Source organism: Rosa chinensis, chromosome 3, assembly GCF_002994745.2.
Source record: "Rosa chinensis cultivar Old Blush chromosome 3, RchiOBHm-V2, whole genome shotgun sequence".
Lineage (NCBI taxonomy): Eukaryota > Viridiplantae > Streptophyta > Magnoliopsida > Rosales > Rosaceae > Rosa > Rosa chinensis.
In genome coordinates, this window is record NC_037090.1 from 22,996,826 (window position 1) to 23,012,744 (window position 15,919).

General features: G+C 37.0%; 3 protein-coding genes across 3 annotated transcripts; 2 read left to right on the top strand and 1 right to left on the bottom strand.

The window, feature by feature from the left end:
* Positions 1–55: 55 nt before the first annotated feature.
* Positions 56–442, bottom strand: LOC112194310. The gene has a single exon (XM_024334561.1). The coding sequence runs from the start codon at positions 440–442 to the stop codon at positions 56–58; it is 387 nt and encodes a 128-aa protein (XP_024190329.1).
* Positions 443–6,404: 5,962 nt separating this feature from the next.
* On the top strand, positions 6,405–8,765 carry LOC112192480 (fra a 1-associated protein). Its single transcript, XM_024332234.2, has 2 exons — positions 6,405–6,705; positions 8,126–8,765. The coding sequence occupies exons 1-2, from the start codon at positions 6,518–6,520 to the stop codon at positions 8,487–8,489; spliced, it is 552 nt and encodes a 183-aa protein (XP_024188002.1). The 5' UTR covers positions 6,405–6,517; the 3' UTR covers positions 8,490–8,765.
* Positions 8,766–11,450: 2,685 nt separating this feature from the next.
* LOC112192479 (calcium-dependent protein kinase 26) lies at positions 11,451–15,585 on the top strand. The gene is made up of 7 exons (XM_024332233.2): positions 11,451–13,128; positions 13,435–13,578; positions 13,705–13,857; positions 14,160–14,275; positions 14,406–14,573; positions 14,879–15,103; positions 15,193–15,585. Exons 1-7 carry the CDS (start codon positions 12,147–12,149, stop codon positions 15,316–15,318), a joined length of 1,914 nt encoding a protein of 637 aa, XP_024188001.1. The 5' UTR covers positions 11,451–12,146; the 3' UTR covers positions 15,319–15,585.
* The last annotated feature ends 334 nt before the right edge of the window (positions 15,586–15,919 follow it).

Below are 15,919 nucleotides of genomic sequence, written 5' to 3' on the forward strand. Positions count from 1 at the left end.
TTTGGCTTTTTTTTTTGGTAAGATGGGGGCCAAAAAAGACCCAAAACAAAGAACACTAACTTAAGGCATTACAAACTTTCCTAGATCTAGGAACTTCACTCAAATCATCAAGGAAGGCATTGATAACTTGAGGAGGAGGTTGCTCCATGTAGATAGTGCCTACGTCAGTGTCCAAACTACACTTAGATGGCACATCTGCAACCATGTTAACTTCTCGATACACATGAGCCACAATGCATTCTTCAAATCCAGCTTTCATTTGTAGGCAGCTATCAATAACACTCTTAAGAGGATGAAGGTTATCAACACCATTGTTCAACAACTGAACAATAAATTCTAAATCGCATTCAACTATAATTTTAGGGATATTCAATTGATAAGCCATCTGCAAACCAAGAAGCATCCCCCAAGCCTCAGCCTCAATGACTTTGCCATATCCCATGTATGAAGAAAAACCTTTTATCTAGGTTCCATTCTGATCTCTAAGCACACCCCCAGCACCAATGTTACCAGAATTGGATTTAATTAGCTCCATCAACATTGAGTTTTACCCATCCTATATCAGGTTTTGACCATTTAAAATCAATAACATACCTCACATTTGAATCAGGTGGCACTACTAGAATTTTTCTCATATACATTGGCCAAAAACCGATGTAAAAAAAAATTTGTACCCATGTGTTAGTGGGTGATGTAAAAGATCGCCAAAAAATAGACATCGGTTAAAAACCGATGTCCCATACAACAATAAACATCGGATTAGATTCCAAAATCGATGTTAAACTGCTATTATGATCACAAATTGGTGTTTTTAGATATTGTTAAACCTTCATATTTATGCATTTAATGCTTAACGAAATATAGGTCCAATAGCACTAGTATTCATCTTAACATCGTTACTCATTCTAGAAACGATGTGTAATATATTCTTAGACATCGGTATTTTTGAAATTTGCCTGCTGTTTATAAGCTTTACGGGTACTTGCCATATATCACACTATTTAAGATTGATTCTACATTCTTTTGTATTACTCGACCGATGTTCATTATTATGTTAAACATCGTTTCCTTTTACGAAGTGATGTCCAAGCTTATATTAAACATCAGTTTTTGAGGTTAACACTGATGTTCATACTTATACTAAACATCGTTTTTCATTTAATAAATCGATGTCCATTGCATTGTTTTACATCGTTTCTTACTTAATAAGTCGATATCCATTGCGTTGTTTTACATCGTTTCTTACTTAATAACTTGATGTGCACTTAATAAAGAGACATCGATTTCTGTTTCGAATCTGATGTATCATCTCTTTAATGACATCGTTTTTGTAGTTTAATACTAATTTGAAATAGGTGTATATACATCATGTCCTTTATATGAGCATGATGTCTACTAACTTTCTAATTGCTGCTACAAAATCAACCAAATCCACATTTGACAACATGAAATCCCAAATAATTTGAATATGGGGCATTGCATTAATTTGTATCCAACATCAAAGATGTTAATAGTTAAAAAAAAATAGGCAAAATGACCCCAACCTACTTCAATGCTAGCCTAAAACATACAATTGCAATAACTACATGTAGTTTAATTTGTTCGCAACTGCTGCAACAATACAACTACTCCAAAATGGTTCAAAAAAATCTAGCTAGCCTTACTCAAAATCACTTTGCTAGTCTCCATCTATAGCAAAGTCTACAAATAGTTAGCCACTTCAATGTGGTACCTCGTCAAGTTGTTTTTGGGTGTATCCTTTCGATTCTTTGCTGCCTGCTAAAAACATATAAAATAACATAAGTCATAATCATCAGGTAAAAGGGTTTGTGATTATAGACAAGCAATCGTCTCTAAGCTGGCCGCATAATACAAAATAAATTAAGGCTTTAGTTTGGTCTTCATAAAGATAAGAGTGGAAGGTTAGGGTCAGAGAAGTATAATATAATTGCACGTGTATAAAGCTTCAAGGTAGTATCCTTAAAATATTATTTGTTAGCTCAAAGGCAACTAGACTAAGCCTCCTTCAACTTTAAACTTTTAGAACATCTAATTTCTATACCATGAAATACTAAAGAGAGATATATATTGAAAGTAGTCCGTCACAATTTTTGTTACTTTCAATTGCAAATTCCTAAGAAGAGCTGTAAAGGATTGAACGGGACTATAGAGGAGACATATGTCTCAATAGGTAAAGGCAACTTTAAGAAGAACCATAAAGCACATCGAGGAGCATAACTTATTCCCTGATAACAAAATTCCCATTAGGAAAAAAAAAAGAATAATAATAAAAAAAAATACCAAGACTGCACAAGAAGGTACATGATAGAATTGATTGACATATATTATAGATGATCTTCAATTGAGAAAATCACTGATAGCCCAGCTCAAAGGTATTGAGTGCAAAGTGCATCTTAACACTAGCAACAAGGTCGGATCATCTCAAATATGGCACATATTAATAAAGACAAACATGTAACATATTTTACAACCAGTTGCTAATGGTATCTGTTAAGGAAAGATGACTACAATAAAAAAAGTGTAAAAGATAAGAAACCAAATTAAGTTGTAATATTTACTTGCTCGTCATTTTCCACAATGAAATCATGGTAGTGATGTAGATTAGTTATATAAAGTACCTCTTTGATGAGATCACTCAGTGCAGCAACACCAAGGACAACCAACAGCAGCGTACAACATATATGATTTCTACTCTCTCAAATTTCTACATATCTTCCCCACAAACCTGGCAAATGAAAAATCAAAAGAATGTTAGAGCTCCGAAATGCTGTCCAATACATGTAATCATTTTCATATTCGCAATATGGGGGCAGCACATAACTTGTCTATGTCATATATATTAGTCCATGGGCGGCCGCTGTTGTTTCCCCAACATGCCACAGAAATGCATGCTGTTTCATTGAATCGAAATCCTAAACCACAGACTAAAAGCTGAAATTGCACATATAGCTTAATGACATAGTCACGTAGGTTTCAAAAGCAAATTCACGCAACCGTGAAGATCCTTTTCGCAAAATTAGATCAAAGGGTATGGAAACAAATATTTTGTCAGATAGCGAATTACAATTCAGATTACATCAAACGGAAAGTAAATACGAGACTCAAAACCAAGAAAATATATGAGATTAATAAATTCATATTCCAATCCGAGTCATACATAATGCAAATCAATAGCCCAATTAAGAAGCAAGGTATAATAGTTAACCCTAAGAAGCAATCCCAGATTCACAAAACTTTCACCAAACCATCATAACCCAGAAGAACAAAGGCCTAAGACGACAAAATATCAGACTCTAATGTCCTTTCCATTCCCAAAATCTCTACTGCAAAGCGAGATATGTTAGCCTCTTTCAAAAGTTCATCTCCCAATTAATGAACACCATTGAAGGTGTTCAGATATATAGTACCTCGTGATAGTTGTCACCTCATGAAAGATGTTCAGATCTTTTGAAGACAAGAGACAAGTGACAAGTGATAAGATTAAGGCATGGTTCTTGCTTGCAAAGTTGAAGGATTGATAGATAATGTAATGCAAAAACAAACATAGCTATACAATCTTAGCAAATACATCCACAGATAACCAAAGTTGAAGGATTGACCAGATAACTTTGCATCCATTTAATGTGAATAACCAACAAGATCAATAAGAACTCAAGTACCTTCCCAAGTTGATCAAATCCATCTAATTGGTTAGGCAACTCCATGACTGTTCGTTGGATTTCACAGTCTACACTGGTCCCTTCGCTAAAATGCCATCCATCAATAGCATCAATCTCATCCATAAAAATGATACAGGGCTAGACATGAAGTCAAAAAACAAGGTATGCTTTTTAACAGTAATATGCAGAGAAAATGTCGAACAAATTTCAAGCCCAAACCTGGTGATCACAAGCATAACCAAACATTTCCCTTATCAATCTTGCACTTTCACCAATGTACATGAGCAAACAAAAATAATAAGCACATTGTAGTATGATAACATTAATAATAGAATGTTCAAGGGTAGACAGATACAAATTCAATTCATATAATTAATAATAGAATCGTAATTGCCTCTCTTGGAAGAGCCCTCATGATAGTCAGAGTAGCCATATCCAAAACATAATTACTTCCACATTTCTCAAACAATTATGTTCCACATTTCTCAAACACAAAGCAGCTCTAACAAAATTACATTCACTGAAAGTTTCCATTTTCTACTTAGAGGCCAATCAATCCCAACAAAATCATAATCACCAAGAGTTTCCAGGAACTATGTTTATGTTCTAAACAAAGAAAGGTCCAAACTTACCGGGCTGAAAACTGAGCTTCAATCTATTCAACAATTACCGTTTTCAATCTCTTCAACCTGTAGCACCACAAAACATTCAAACCCTCACATACTTCAGCATCCACCACAACATTCAAAACACCAATATTAACACAAAACTCGAAAACAACATATACAAAAAAAAAAAACAAAAACAAATGCACTTACTCTTTCCAACCAATGAATGGTTCACAAAGTTCAGATCTTTAGGCAGAAATGACATAATGTGAAGAAGATCTACACAACCTACAAACAAAAAAGCATATCAAAAACACAAAAATCATAAGCAACCCAGAAACAATGAACTGAAATCCAAGCAGTACCGTCTTGTTTGAGAAGTGGGTAGTCATCAACAATGAGACTGATGAACCAGTCCCAATTGGTTGACAACCGGAGCAGAATTGACACGCCGTGGAGCACAGCCACCACCACCTCCCTCTCCTCCTCTCTCCTCCCGCTATCTTCGCCTTTTACCTCTTCGCCTTTCACGTCTTCCTCACCCTCGCCTCCTCCTTCGCCTCCCTCACCTACGCCACACTCTCCCCACCTTCGTCCCCCTCCCCCCATATCCCACCCGACTCGTTTCTCTTCCCGACCCAGCAGAGCCACCGCGTCGTCTACCACGATAACAACTCCTCCGATCCGACCCCTCCTTCCTTGGCCCACCTCCTCTCCGGGTCTAAAGCCTACTTGGGTTGGATCCTACACCTCCTTGATGCCACCTACCACCCCAGAAACCAATACCTCCTCCAGCTCGATCACTTTGCTTCCCAGACAAACCGTGACCAACTGGCCCTCAAGGTCCAATCTGTCCCCCTCTTCAGAGCCGCCTAGAACGTCCATCTCATCGGTAAAGCTGACGTTGTGTACCGAAAAGGGTCGTCTTCTATCTCGTTCACTTAAAAGAGAGCCGGAGAGGAAGGAGGAAAGGGCTAGAGTTTCGGGGAAGAGCCAGAGAGGGGTCGCGTGCTAGTTCTTTCGGAGATGAAGTGAGTGAGGTGAAAATGGGCTGCCAAAGAGAGTGGGAAAACTAACCAAGTGTGTGGGAAACGAAAATTTTGTTCCCCCCGTGTCGAAATTTTTAACTTAGTTTTCTCCGCGTTTTTTTTTGAATTTTAGAATCAAATTATATACATCAGTCAACAGTAATAAAAGATGTTAATTATATAAATAGAAATCGAATTTTCAAAAACCGATGTTAGAATATTTTTTTACATCGCGTGAATTTCTCACCGATATAATTGTCATGATGTCTAACAGTAAAATTCTAGTAGTGTGGTTTGGCTTGGGCTAAAGACCATTCAGTAACAGCGTCAGTGATAATCTTCAAGGGAAGCATTGGAAGTTTTCCTCAAACACCCCTTTATTCCTCCACTCCCAAATATACCAACATGTAAAGAAGAAGACAATACACCATTGGTTATCACCATAGTATCTCTTGGAGCAATGGGTATTAGCAGCAAGCCAAGCACCCTAATCCAACACCATGGCCCTTTGCATACTGTGAAAACAAATGATCCTATTCCAAATATGACATACTTTAGGACAATCTCTAAACAAATGACTCAGGGATTCCTCATAGTTATGGCATCCAGGACAAGTAGCGTTACTGGAGAACTTTCTTTTGACCCTCTCAACATTAGTGAGAAGTTTTCCATGGATTAAAAGCCAAGCGAACACTTTCAATTTTGGAGGCATGCATAACTTCCAAATAAACTTCCAGGTAAAATTTGGTAGACCAGATTCTTTGAAATGGATCATATAGGCGGAGTTGACTATAAAATGCCTATTTGATGAATCCCAATCCTCTTCTACTGTTTTTTTAGCAGAAGCATACCAAATATTGGGATCCTGAAATTTATAAATGATATTTTGATGAGTCCAGGGTTTCTACTTTGTGGCGACTATTTTTCGTAAGTGTGGTTTTTGGGTATTGACTTTTTCTTTAATTAGTTTGATCTAAGTCCAAAACTCACACCTCATCTTAGATATTGGGCTCATTCCAGGCCAGCCCAGAAAGGGCCCAGTTTTTGTCCAAACGGTGCCTTCTTCTTGTCTCCCAAGTAAATTCCCGTATCTCAAACCCAAACACCGAGTTCCAATAGACACAGAGAGTTCCCGAATATACAGAAGCCACAAAACCAGAGAAGAAAGCCAAATTCCAATTCAAGCGAACCAAACCAAGAAATGGGTTGGGTATGGAGGGACGACGACGTTAATCCGTCTGCGGCTGACATCAGCCCCCGATCGGACGGCGACCGATGCTCCACGAGAAAGATGGTAAGGACGCAGTGCAAGACGGAGGAGGTGGAGCCTGGAAAGTTCATCAGAAAGTGCGAGAAGACCGAGGAGCTTCTCCGCGACTGCGTTGGCCGGTAACTTCATCTCTCTCTCTCTCTCTCTCTCTCTCTCTCTCTCTCTCTCTCTCTCTCTCTCTCTCTCTCCATTTTCCTTGAATTCCATAGATATCAGAGCTGTCACCGTGAATTGTTTTGGTGAATGGTTTGAAATTTCTCTGCGTGAGGATTTTAATTTTGTAAAATTGGCTTCTTTTGTGGCTTACTTTATGAGTCTGTGATAGTTATTTGAAGTTGGGGTTTTAGTAAACAAACAAAGGAATTCTAAGATTTGAAGGTTATAATTTGCGGAAGGTATTGATAATGCTATCTTGGATTAGGCACTGAATTTATGGTGTACACTTATTTGGGTTCGAATGGGCCAAGGCTTGATTAGTAAAGTTGATTGTTTGTAATGCTGTAGGACTGTTTAACCTTTTTAGAAAAGACTGAAATTGTGTTGTTGGGACGTCTTTCCAGAGTTAAGATCAGGAAAGGGTTAGAAAACGGAATTCTGACAATACAGTTCTTAAAAGAGAATCGAAAGACTTTTTTCTTTCTTTTTGCAAGAAAACAAAGTTGAAGACATGTAAGATGAATCTTGATGCCTTCATTATGCAAATTTTTAAGTGTGTTTGATGGACAGTCTTGTGAAGAAGGCTAGCGTGTTGTTTATAGGATTTCTGGTCTTCCTTGTTCAAATAGGATTACAACTCATAAGCTTGTTTTAGCTTCTGAGCACTGTTTCATGATGGCAATGATCAACCCAAACATTAAACATGAAATATGCTATTTGTGGGAAATCAAGAAAGAAAATATTGGTTCCGCTGTAATTTGGTCAAAACACTTTCTAAAGTGAATCAAGATTCTTTCTTTCTTTCTATTTGCAAGCAAACAAAATTGAAGAACTCTAAGATGAGTTTTATGTCCTCAATATGCAACTTGGTATGTTCATATGATTTGCATTTTAGTGAAGAATGAATAGCATGTTATTTTTAGGTTTGCTAAATCTCCCTTGAATGACAACTCCTAAGACTTCTTGTATGATTACTCCACATAGAGGTAGTATGTGGCTTTTGATTATCGTAAATTAGATGAACAAGCTCATACGTACTTTTATGGTGATGTAAAATAGGTTGTTGCTGCCCTTATTAGAACCAATGTAACCAAAGTATCAATATGATTGAACATCAGTTCTGCAAGTTTTGATGCAATTCATTTCTGGATAACTGATTCTTGTGGTTTTAAATGGCTCATTTGTAGTTTAAAGGGCATCCTAAACTCATTTTATGGCTGATTAATGGTAGGATGAGCTATCTTTGCAGCAAAAACTGTTCGACTAAACATACCAATCTTTTTTCTCTCTTTCCTCTTGTTGAGCATTGTTGGTTCCTATTGGCTTGTTTACTATAACATTGACCAACGTATAAAATCTGTTCTGCACTTTACTTTTTATTAGGCCCGTTGAAGTGGTACAATCCAACAAAGAGTACACCGAAGATGATGTCACGGACCAGGTGATGAAAGGGTCTGTGCCCTTTGGATCATCAGACAATGGAGCATTTAACTTCCCTGGACTACAGAGTGATATTGATGAAATTGAACGCAACTTCTTAGGTGGGCTCAGCCGATTCTTTGAAGCTGCTGAGGATATGAAGAATGGATTCTTCAGTTCATTTGGCATTCCACTCATCTTTGATGAGGGACCCTCTACTACACTACCATCTCCGAGGAGAGAGATACCTATTGACAGCCATCGTCAGCAGGAAGATGGCACAAAATCTGGGGAGGTTGATCTTTCTGGGTTGGCAAGAGATGTTTGAAAAAGCCTCGTCTAGATCACTTTGAAGTTGCCAGGTGGTTTGTTGAGAGAATGACTATGTTCACTTCTGCTGTTCTCATCCTACCTTTCTTTTCTACTTAGTGTAGGGTACATGTTTATAGGAGTGGACTTTCTATGAGTGCTTGACTACAAGCCCATTGCAGTAATATTGTCACACGTTTAAGCAATATCATGGTTTTGGTTTTAGCATGAATCATTTCATTGCCTTAATATGTGAATGTGGATATTCAAAGAGTACAGAATTGCTTGGTTTGAATGGACTGTAATTGATCAGAGGAATTATTAGTTCAGATAAAAGAAAGGCCTTCTCACTAGAGGATATAATTAAGGATTTAAGGGTGGTTGTATCTGAAATTCCGAAGTTGCTCAGTGGTCGTTATACTTTTGTTAATATAATCTTCTGCCACGTTTCGTTTCATCATTTACTGAACTATACTGAGAGACGGTCTTGACGATGGCAGCATGAAGATCGATTCGATCCTGGGACCAAATCCTGTTTGAGTGACATAACTCTTCCTTTCGGGAAGGGATTAGGAAAATCCTTTTTTTTTTTTAATCAAATATGTCAAATTTGATTAATAATTCCAACAAGCAATACAAAATTGATTCACGTCTAAAGGATCAAGAGTACAAAAACCTATTTTAAAGAATAAACTCTCAATACCCCCTAAAATAAGGGTTTGACTCCGTCATTCCAAAATAAAAGGAGCAATCTTATAATTCTCAGTGTTTAGGTGCGTCACTTTATTTTTTCATTGTAGTCGAACTTAAACATGTGTTTAAGAGATAACTAACCATATACTAATAAGAGGTTTACATATTCTCAAGAAGAAAGGAGATGTATGCGTGGTGGTTCAGGTTAGATCCCATGAGCGAACAAAAATTAGATCTGTATTGGATATCACTTGAATTACCTCATCTATATATCCTCCGGTTTCCCTGTTTGGACAGCAGGAGTACTCCATGATAATATGCCTTAGATGATCCACATCTAAAGATCAGGCTCGAATGAGCACTCTAAATCTAAAATTTTGCGGTGTTCGAATCCTCACGAATTACGAACTGGTGTATATGACATTTCCCTAAATTTTCACAAAGATTAAAAGTGACCAAGAAAAAAATTGAGGTTTAAAGTTGATCCTCATGTGATCCTAGCCCCTAATTTTTTTATATCATGCCTTTCTTGTATTGGAACATCACATGTTTCTCGTACATTGACCGAATTCTCAAAGTATCTTGAAGAATCCGTCAAGAGTTAGTGGAGCACCTCAAAGTCTTGCTGGAAATTTTGGTCAGCGTTCTCTATATTATCACGAAGTTTCCAAAACAAGCACCCACCAATCGAATGCAGTTAATGCTACACAACTACAATGCCATTGTTGACCAAACAAAGAAGCCAACCTCGTGGAGAGTCTGCAACTTTCTACGACCTTAATTATCTCCACTGTAATCCGTGTTAGTATCATCATAATCTTGATTAGCTGTGACTGCTACATTTCACCGACATATCCAGTGTAATGTGTGCTTGCCATGTCGACCATCAGCCTAGGAGCTTACAAGGAAACTTCTAAAGGTCCTAAATCCACGACGAACAATAAATTAAAGAGTAAGCAAATGCTTATAAGAGATATTCCATCTCTTACAACATATAATAGGATTATAGGATCCAGGACTAGTTTAAAGGGTATCTGTAGAAAAATTTCCAAAAATAAAAATAAAAAAAGGATCAAGAGCCATACATTACTCTACAAATGGAGAAGTTGCAATCTAAGATGTTGTCAACTCTTGCTTTGTTCTTTCTTTCATTTTGAGTTTTGTTAATGTTTTACGAAACGAGAATTTAATTAGACAACTTTCAGCAACTCAGTTTTGTAAATTGAAAAAATTTAGTGAAAAATATAAGAAAAGGCTCGAATGGCATGGTTGCATAACCAGGCCTCCTGCTGGGTATAATAAGGCCTATTTGGGATTGTTTTCTGGAGTCCTATAAGTGCTTTTGTATTAATAGAATAATTTAATTATAATTAAAAAAAAGTGGCTTGGATAATTGGATCAGTTGCGGAAGCACTTAACAACATTTGAAAGTGTCTTGCAGTCTAAAAGTATTTTAGGAGCGGTTATAGACTTTTGAAAAACAGTCTCAAACAGACCCCATAATCTTCGCCATATACAATCAGAAACAATATTTTGTTAGGAAAAAAATCAAGATAATTACGTAACTTATTCTTTAATCAAGGGCTTCAAGGCCCAATTACCTAATCATTATGATTGTGGAGCCGTAAATGTTATCTTCCCTCAAAATGTCTCAATTTCCTTAATTTACACTAGATTGGCTTTTATTTGTTTTTTTTTTTAACTGCAATTCTCCTAATTTTGGGGAAGTTTCTCTTTTTTTCATAAGAGGCATTGCAATATTTTCAAATATAATATAATTTATTGACTATTTTATCTTATATAGAAATAATTTATTTATTAATATTTATAGTATGTGAGGGTATATATAGTACTTCAAAAATTTAACAATTCCCTCAAAAATTGACTTAATTATATAAGATTTTAAAGATAAAGATGGTAATTGGTTAGCTTCTATAGTGGGTACCTAATCTATTTTCTTAACATTTTCTTAATATATAAATGTTGTTCAAAGTCTTTTTACAACCGAAAAGGAAAGTTCAAACCCGGCTCCGGCCGGCCACAGTTGTATTAGAACAGTGCCGGTCAAAACACAACAATCTAAAATCCCCCAAACCACAGAATCCCAGCCGTTCGTTCCTGCACCTAATTGAAATAAATATTTCATCCAATGGTCCAACCAATAAAACAAGGAGACAAATGCCATAGTAATAAACTAAACAAAAAAGTCGCAAGGGTCTATTCTGTCTTCATCAAAAAAAAAAAAAAAAAAGCATTTATATGTTTGACGCGTTTGAAGAATTCCAACAGAAAAACCTAACCCTCTCTCTTTCTCTGTTTCATTTTCTCTTTTCTCTGTTCCTTCTATTCGTATCCCTCCTTCATTTGTGTGAGGAATGCTGGTGATTTTATGATACTTTTGGAACAATTATGGTATAGAAACCGAAAACCCTAGTCTCAGATCCTCAAAAACCACACTCATTCGTCGTTTTTTCTTTTCTCCCTGTTCCTTACGTCCTACGCTTCCTCATATTCTGATATTTTAAGGTTGACGTGGAATTCGTCAATATCACCTTGGCCCCTCTATAATTGGGTTTTTGTTGAAGTTTCTGTTTAGGGTGCAATAGTCTTCTGGGGCGGGGTATTGCATTGGGAGGTTTGAATGGTTTTTTGAGGAATTTTTGTGCCTTGGGAATGTGTTTTTCTAACTTGTAAGAGACGTTAGAAAATTGGGTCTTGTGGGTTGGTTTGGTTGGGTTGAGTCTTGTGTTTAAATCTCTTCTTCCTGGGTTTTATGATTATTTGTTTGAAATCTAAATAAAAGGTCAATGGTGGGTAATTGGGATTGAGTTGGCATAATTTGGAGGGATAATGCTCCATTTTTGGCCCTTTCATTTTAATATCCCTTACCTTTTTGGGAGAAAATTAAGAAATGGGATTTGGGCCTTTATATGATCATATGTGTGATCTTTAGCTGCTTGATGAGATTAGAGATCAATATCAGATGGGAAACAACTGTGTTGGAAATTCCAAGGACGGGCTTTTCCATTCGGTCTCAAATTCACTCTGGTGGACTCGATCAACCGGGGGTTTGGTTACTCCTACAACTAGAGAAATTAAAAGTAGTGATGCACCACCCTCATTGAACAATCAGTCAGAAACTAATCCTCATGATGTTCAAAGCAATCCCCCAGAAGCAATCAAGATGACCACGGAGGGCTCTAAACCAGTGCAGCCCCCAATTCAACCGACGAAGGTTCATCCCGAAAAGCAAAAGGAAGAGGAGACTGAACCAGCAGCACAAGCAGCAATTCCGAAGGGAGAGACTAAACCTCAACAACCGGTAAATCATAGGGATCAAGAGACCAGACCAGCGCAACCCATAACACAAAATGGAGGGACTAATCAGCAAGCAGTGCCTGCGAGACCGAAGAAGCCCCATAATGTGAAGAGGGTATCGAGTGCAGGGCTTCAGGCAGAGTCTGTCTTGCAAACCAAGACAGGTCATTTGAAGGAGTACTACAATTTGGGCCAGAAGCTTGGACATGGACAATTTGGGACAACTTTCCTTTGTGTGGAGAAAGCAACGGGAAAGGAATACGCATGCAAATCCATTGCCAAAAGGAAATTGTTGGCAGCAGAAGATGTGGAGGATGTGAGGAGGGAGATTCAAATAATGCATCACTTGGCAGGGAATCCCAATGTCATATCGATTAAGGCGGCTTATGAGGATGCTGTTGCGGTTCATGTTGTGATGGAATTATGTGCAGGGGGTGAGCTCTTTGATAGGATTATCAAGAGGGGGCATTACTCTGAAAGAAAGGCAGCTCGGCTAGCAAGGACTATAGTTGGAGTTATAGAAGCTTGCCATTCTTTGGGTGTTATGCATCGCGATCTTAAACCCGAGAACTTTCTTTTTGTTGATGAGGAGGAGGATTCAGCCCTCAAAGCTATAGATTTTGGGCTGTCAATATTTTTCAAGCCAGGTTTGTCTTCATAACTGTCCTCCTTTTTTTTCCCTTCATAGTATTATGATTTTACTGCTAGTAGCATTTTGACAATCTGATGATCACTACATACTACAATGTATAACATTAATTTCTTCTACTTTCTGTAAACATATATGTAGTTATGTTATTATTGATCAACCCTTATGTTACATTGTGGACTGTTGTTTTGCATGCTTTCCTCTGCTTCTTGATCAACCATACAAGAATATAAGAATTTGGTGCTACATACAAATTTCCCGTGTCTTAGGACTCTTGTCTAACATTGACAACTTAATTTGGCAGGTGAAACTTTCAATGATGTGGTTGGAAGCCCATATTATGTTGCACCTGAAGTTCTGCGCAAGCGGTATGGTCCAGAAGCAGATGTTTGGAGTGTTGGTGTTATCATTTACATTCTTTTGAGTGGGGTGCCTCCATTCTGGGGTGGTAAGAGATTTAAGATGTCTAGTACTGTATGATATATTGTTTTTTTCCCGTCTCAAGTCTATGTATTTTCAAAAGCACTTGTCAATTTTCTCTTATCCTAATTGTTTTTTTACCATATCAAAACAGAAACTGAGCAAGAGATCTTTGAAGAGGTTTTGCATGGTGATCTTGACTTCTCAACAGATCCCTGGCCTAATATTTCAGAAAGTGCGAAAGATTTAGTCAAGAAGATGCTTGTCAGAAACCCCAAAAAGCGGCTAACTGCTCATCAAGTTCTATGTAAGTTCATATTCATATATTTCTATTTACTCAGAATTATTAAGAAAGTGACACAAGGACAATACCCTTTTCAATGGTAGGCTTTTGACATATGAAACTCATTTACATTTCAATCTTACATTTTGAGTTATGTAAGAGTATGATCATTTGGCAGTTTTGGTGTTGAATGTAAAATGAATTCCAATCTCATTCCTCAAAACCATCATTATATTGGTTCAAAACTTCAAATGAATTTAAATGTTGAGTCTCATCTGTTAGAGGATGCCATCAGCAATTGAAGCTGGTAATGTTTGTTCCGACAGGTCACCCTTGGGTTCAGGTTGATGGGGTGGCTCCAGACAAGCCTCTTGATTCTGCAGTCTTAAGTCGCTTGAAGCAGTTCTCTGCAATGAACAAAATTAAGAAAATGGCTCTTAGAGTAAGTCTTTGCAGTTGTATCTTATTTTGAAGTTCAGAAATTTTAGTGACCGTTAGCTTTAAATAGTTTTCAATACCAAAGTTCCTTCGAAGGTCACAAATGGTCCTCTAATTTACGTTATTGCCTGCAGGTCATTGCTGAAAACCTCTCTGAAGAAGAAATTGCCGGTTTAAAAGAAATGTTCAAGATGATAGATACTGACAATAGTGGTCAAATTAGTTTCGAAGAACTGAAAGATGGACTGAAAAGATTTGGAGCTACTCTAAATGAGTCTGAAATATACGACCTGATGCAAGCTGTAAGTAATTTTATCATAGTATTATTCTTCTAAATTCAATGATGCTACATTGCTACACGTATATTTACCTGCTTGGTTAAAAAAAAATGTTGAATTCTGGATATTCCCATCATCATAGTTGCTAGGCATAAGGATTGCGACCATCAACGTTCTTACTTTTTGAAATTCCATTGGCCAATTATCGTATTTGAAGTTTCGTTTTATGATTTTATCCATCACATACTTGTCCAAGCATAGGGAAAGAAAGTAATCGTGCTGTTTGACGATTATTCTAAATTTCTAATGCTACCTGTTGTGAAATGCAGGCTGATGTTGACAACAGTGGCACAATTGATTATGGGGAGTTCATAGCAGCAACATTGCATTTAAACAAAGTAGAGAGGGAAGATCATTTGTTTGCAGCTTTCTCATATTTTGACAAAGATGGCAGTGGCTATATAACTCAAGATGAACTTCAACAAGCGTGTGAGGAGTTTGGCATTCAGGATGTCCACTTGGAAGAGTTGATCCGAGAAGTCGATCAGGACAATGTAAGTACACATATTTCAAATTCATTCCAGTGATATTAGCTAATGTTCTCGTCTCTGATATTAAGCATCATTACTGTTTTATCTTTCAGGACGGTCGAATAGATTACAATGAGTTCGTTGCCATGATGCAGAAAGGCAATCCAGAGTTTGATAAGAAGGGTATTCAAACCAGTGCTCTTGGCATTGGATTTAGGGAGGCACTATCTGTTTGTTAATATTGGTAGTGACTAGTGAGGCAATTTTCTTTGGGTCAATTTTTCTTCGATCTTCCTGAATTGTATGCAACTTTTCAAGGTTTCACATATAATCAGGTCTTCCGTAAATAACTAATAGATGCTCTGCTTCTCTGCCGCTCCACATTTGAGTTTAATCAATTAGTTTTGGTTTGTTAATTTGTATCTGAACAGATTCGACGATAGACTACCTCCTCATGTAATATAGGAAAAAAATATATATATTGTACATAGAGATGTTTGATCTCATTTCTGGTTCTTTTGCCATATTCGTTTCCCAATGACATTTGTAGGTCCCTCACTCTCACAAGAACAAGGTAATAATGCCCCCTCCTATTTGTTTAGTACTTTAACTAATTTTTTTTTCAAGAGTAGTACTTTAACTAGTTATATGCTTTATTTGATCTAATATTATTTCAAGCTGTTTTTCACTCAAACTTATATAATTAGAATCTTTTTTTCTAAGATTATCATTAATTTAGTCAATCAAATCGAAGATTTTTCAGCATTGTACAGCTTAACCTCTAAAAAATTATATTTAATTCTTAATCCATGTAAAATGAAGAATATAAAAATGTAAAAG

Coding starts and splice junctions, on each gene's coding strand:
- LOC112192480 (XM_024332234.2), top strand. CDS start 6,518: ATGGGTTGGGTATGGAGGGACGACGACGTTAATCCGTCTGCGGCTGAC. Junction 6,706..8,125: donor CTCCGCGACTGCGTTGGCCG/GTAACTTCATCT, acceptor ACTTTTTATTAG/GCCCGTTGAAGTGGTACAAT.
- LOC112194310 (XM_024334561.1), bottom strand. CDS start 442: ATGGGATATGGCAAAGTCATTGAGGCTGAGGCTTGGGGGATGCTTCTT.
- LOC112192479 (XM_024332233.2), top strand. CDS start 12,147: ATGGGAAACAACTGTGTTGGAAATTCCAAGGACGGGCTTTTCCATTCG. Junction 13,579..13,704: donor GGTGCCTCCATTCTGGGGTG/GTAAGAGATTTA, acceptor ATATCAAAACAG/AAACTGAGCAAGAGATCTTT. Junction 15,104..15,192: donor GAGAAGTCGATCAGGACAAT/GTAAGTACACAT, acceptor TTTATCTTTCAG/GACGGTCGAATAGATTACAA.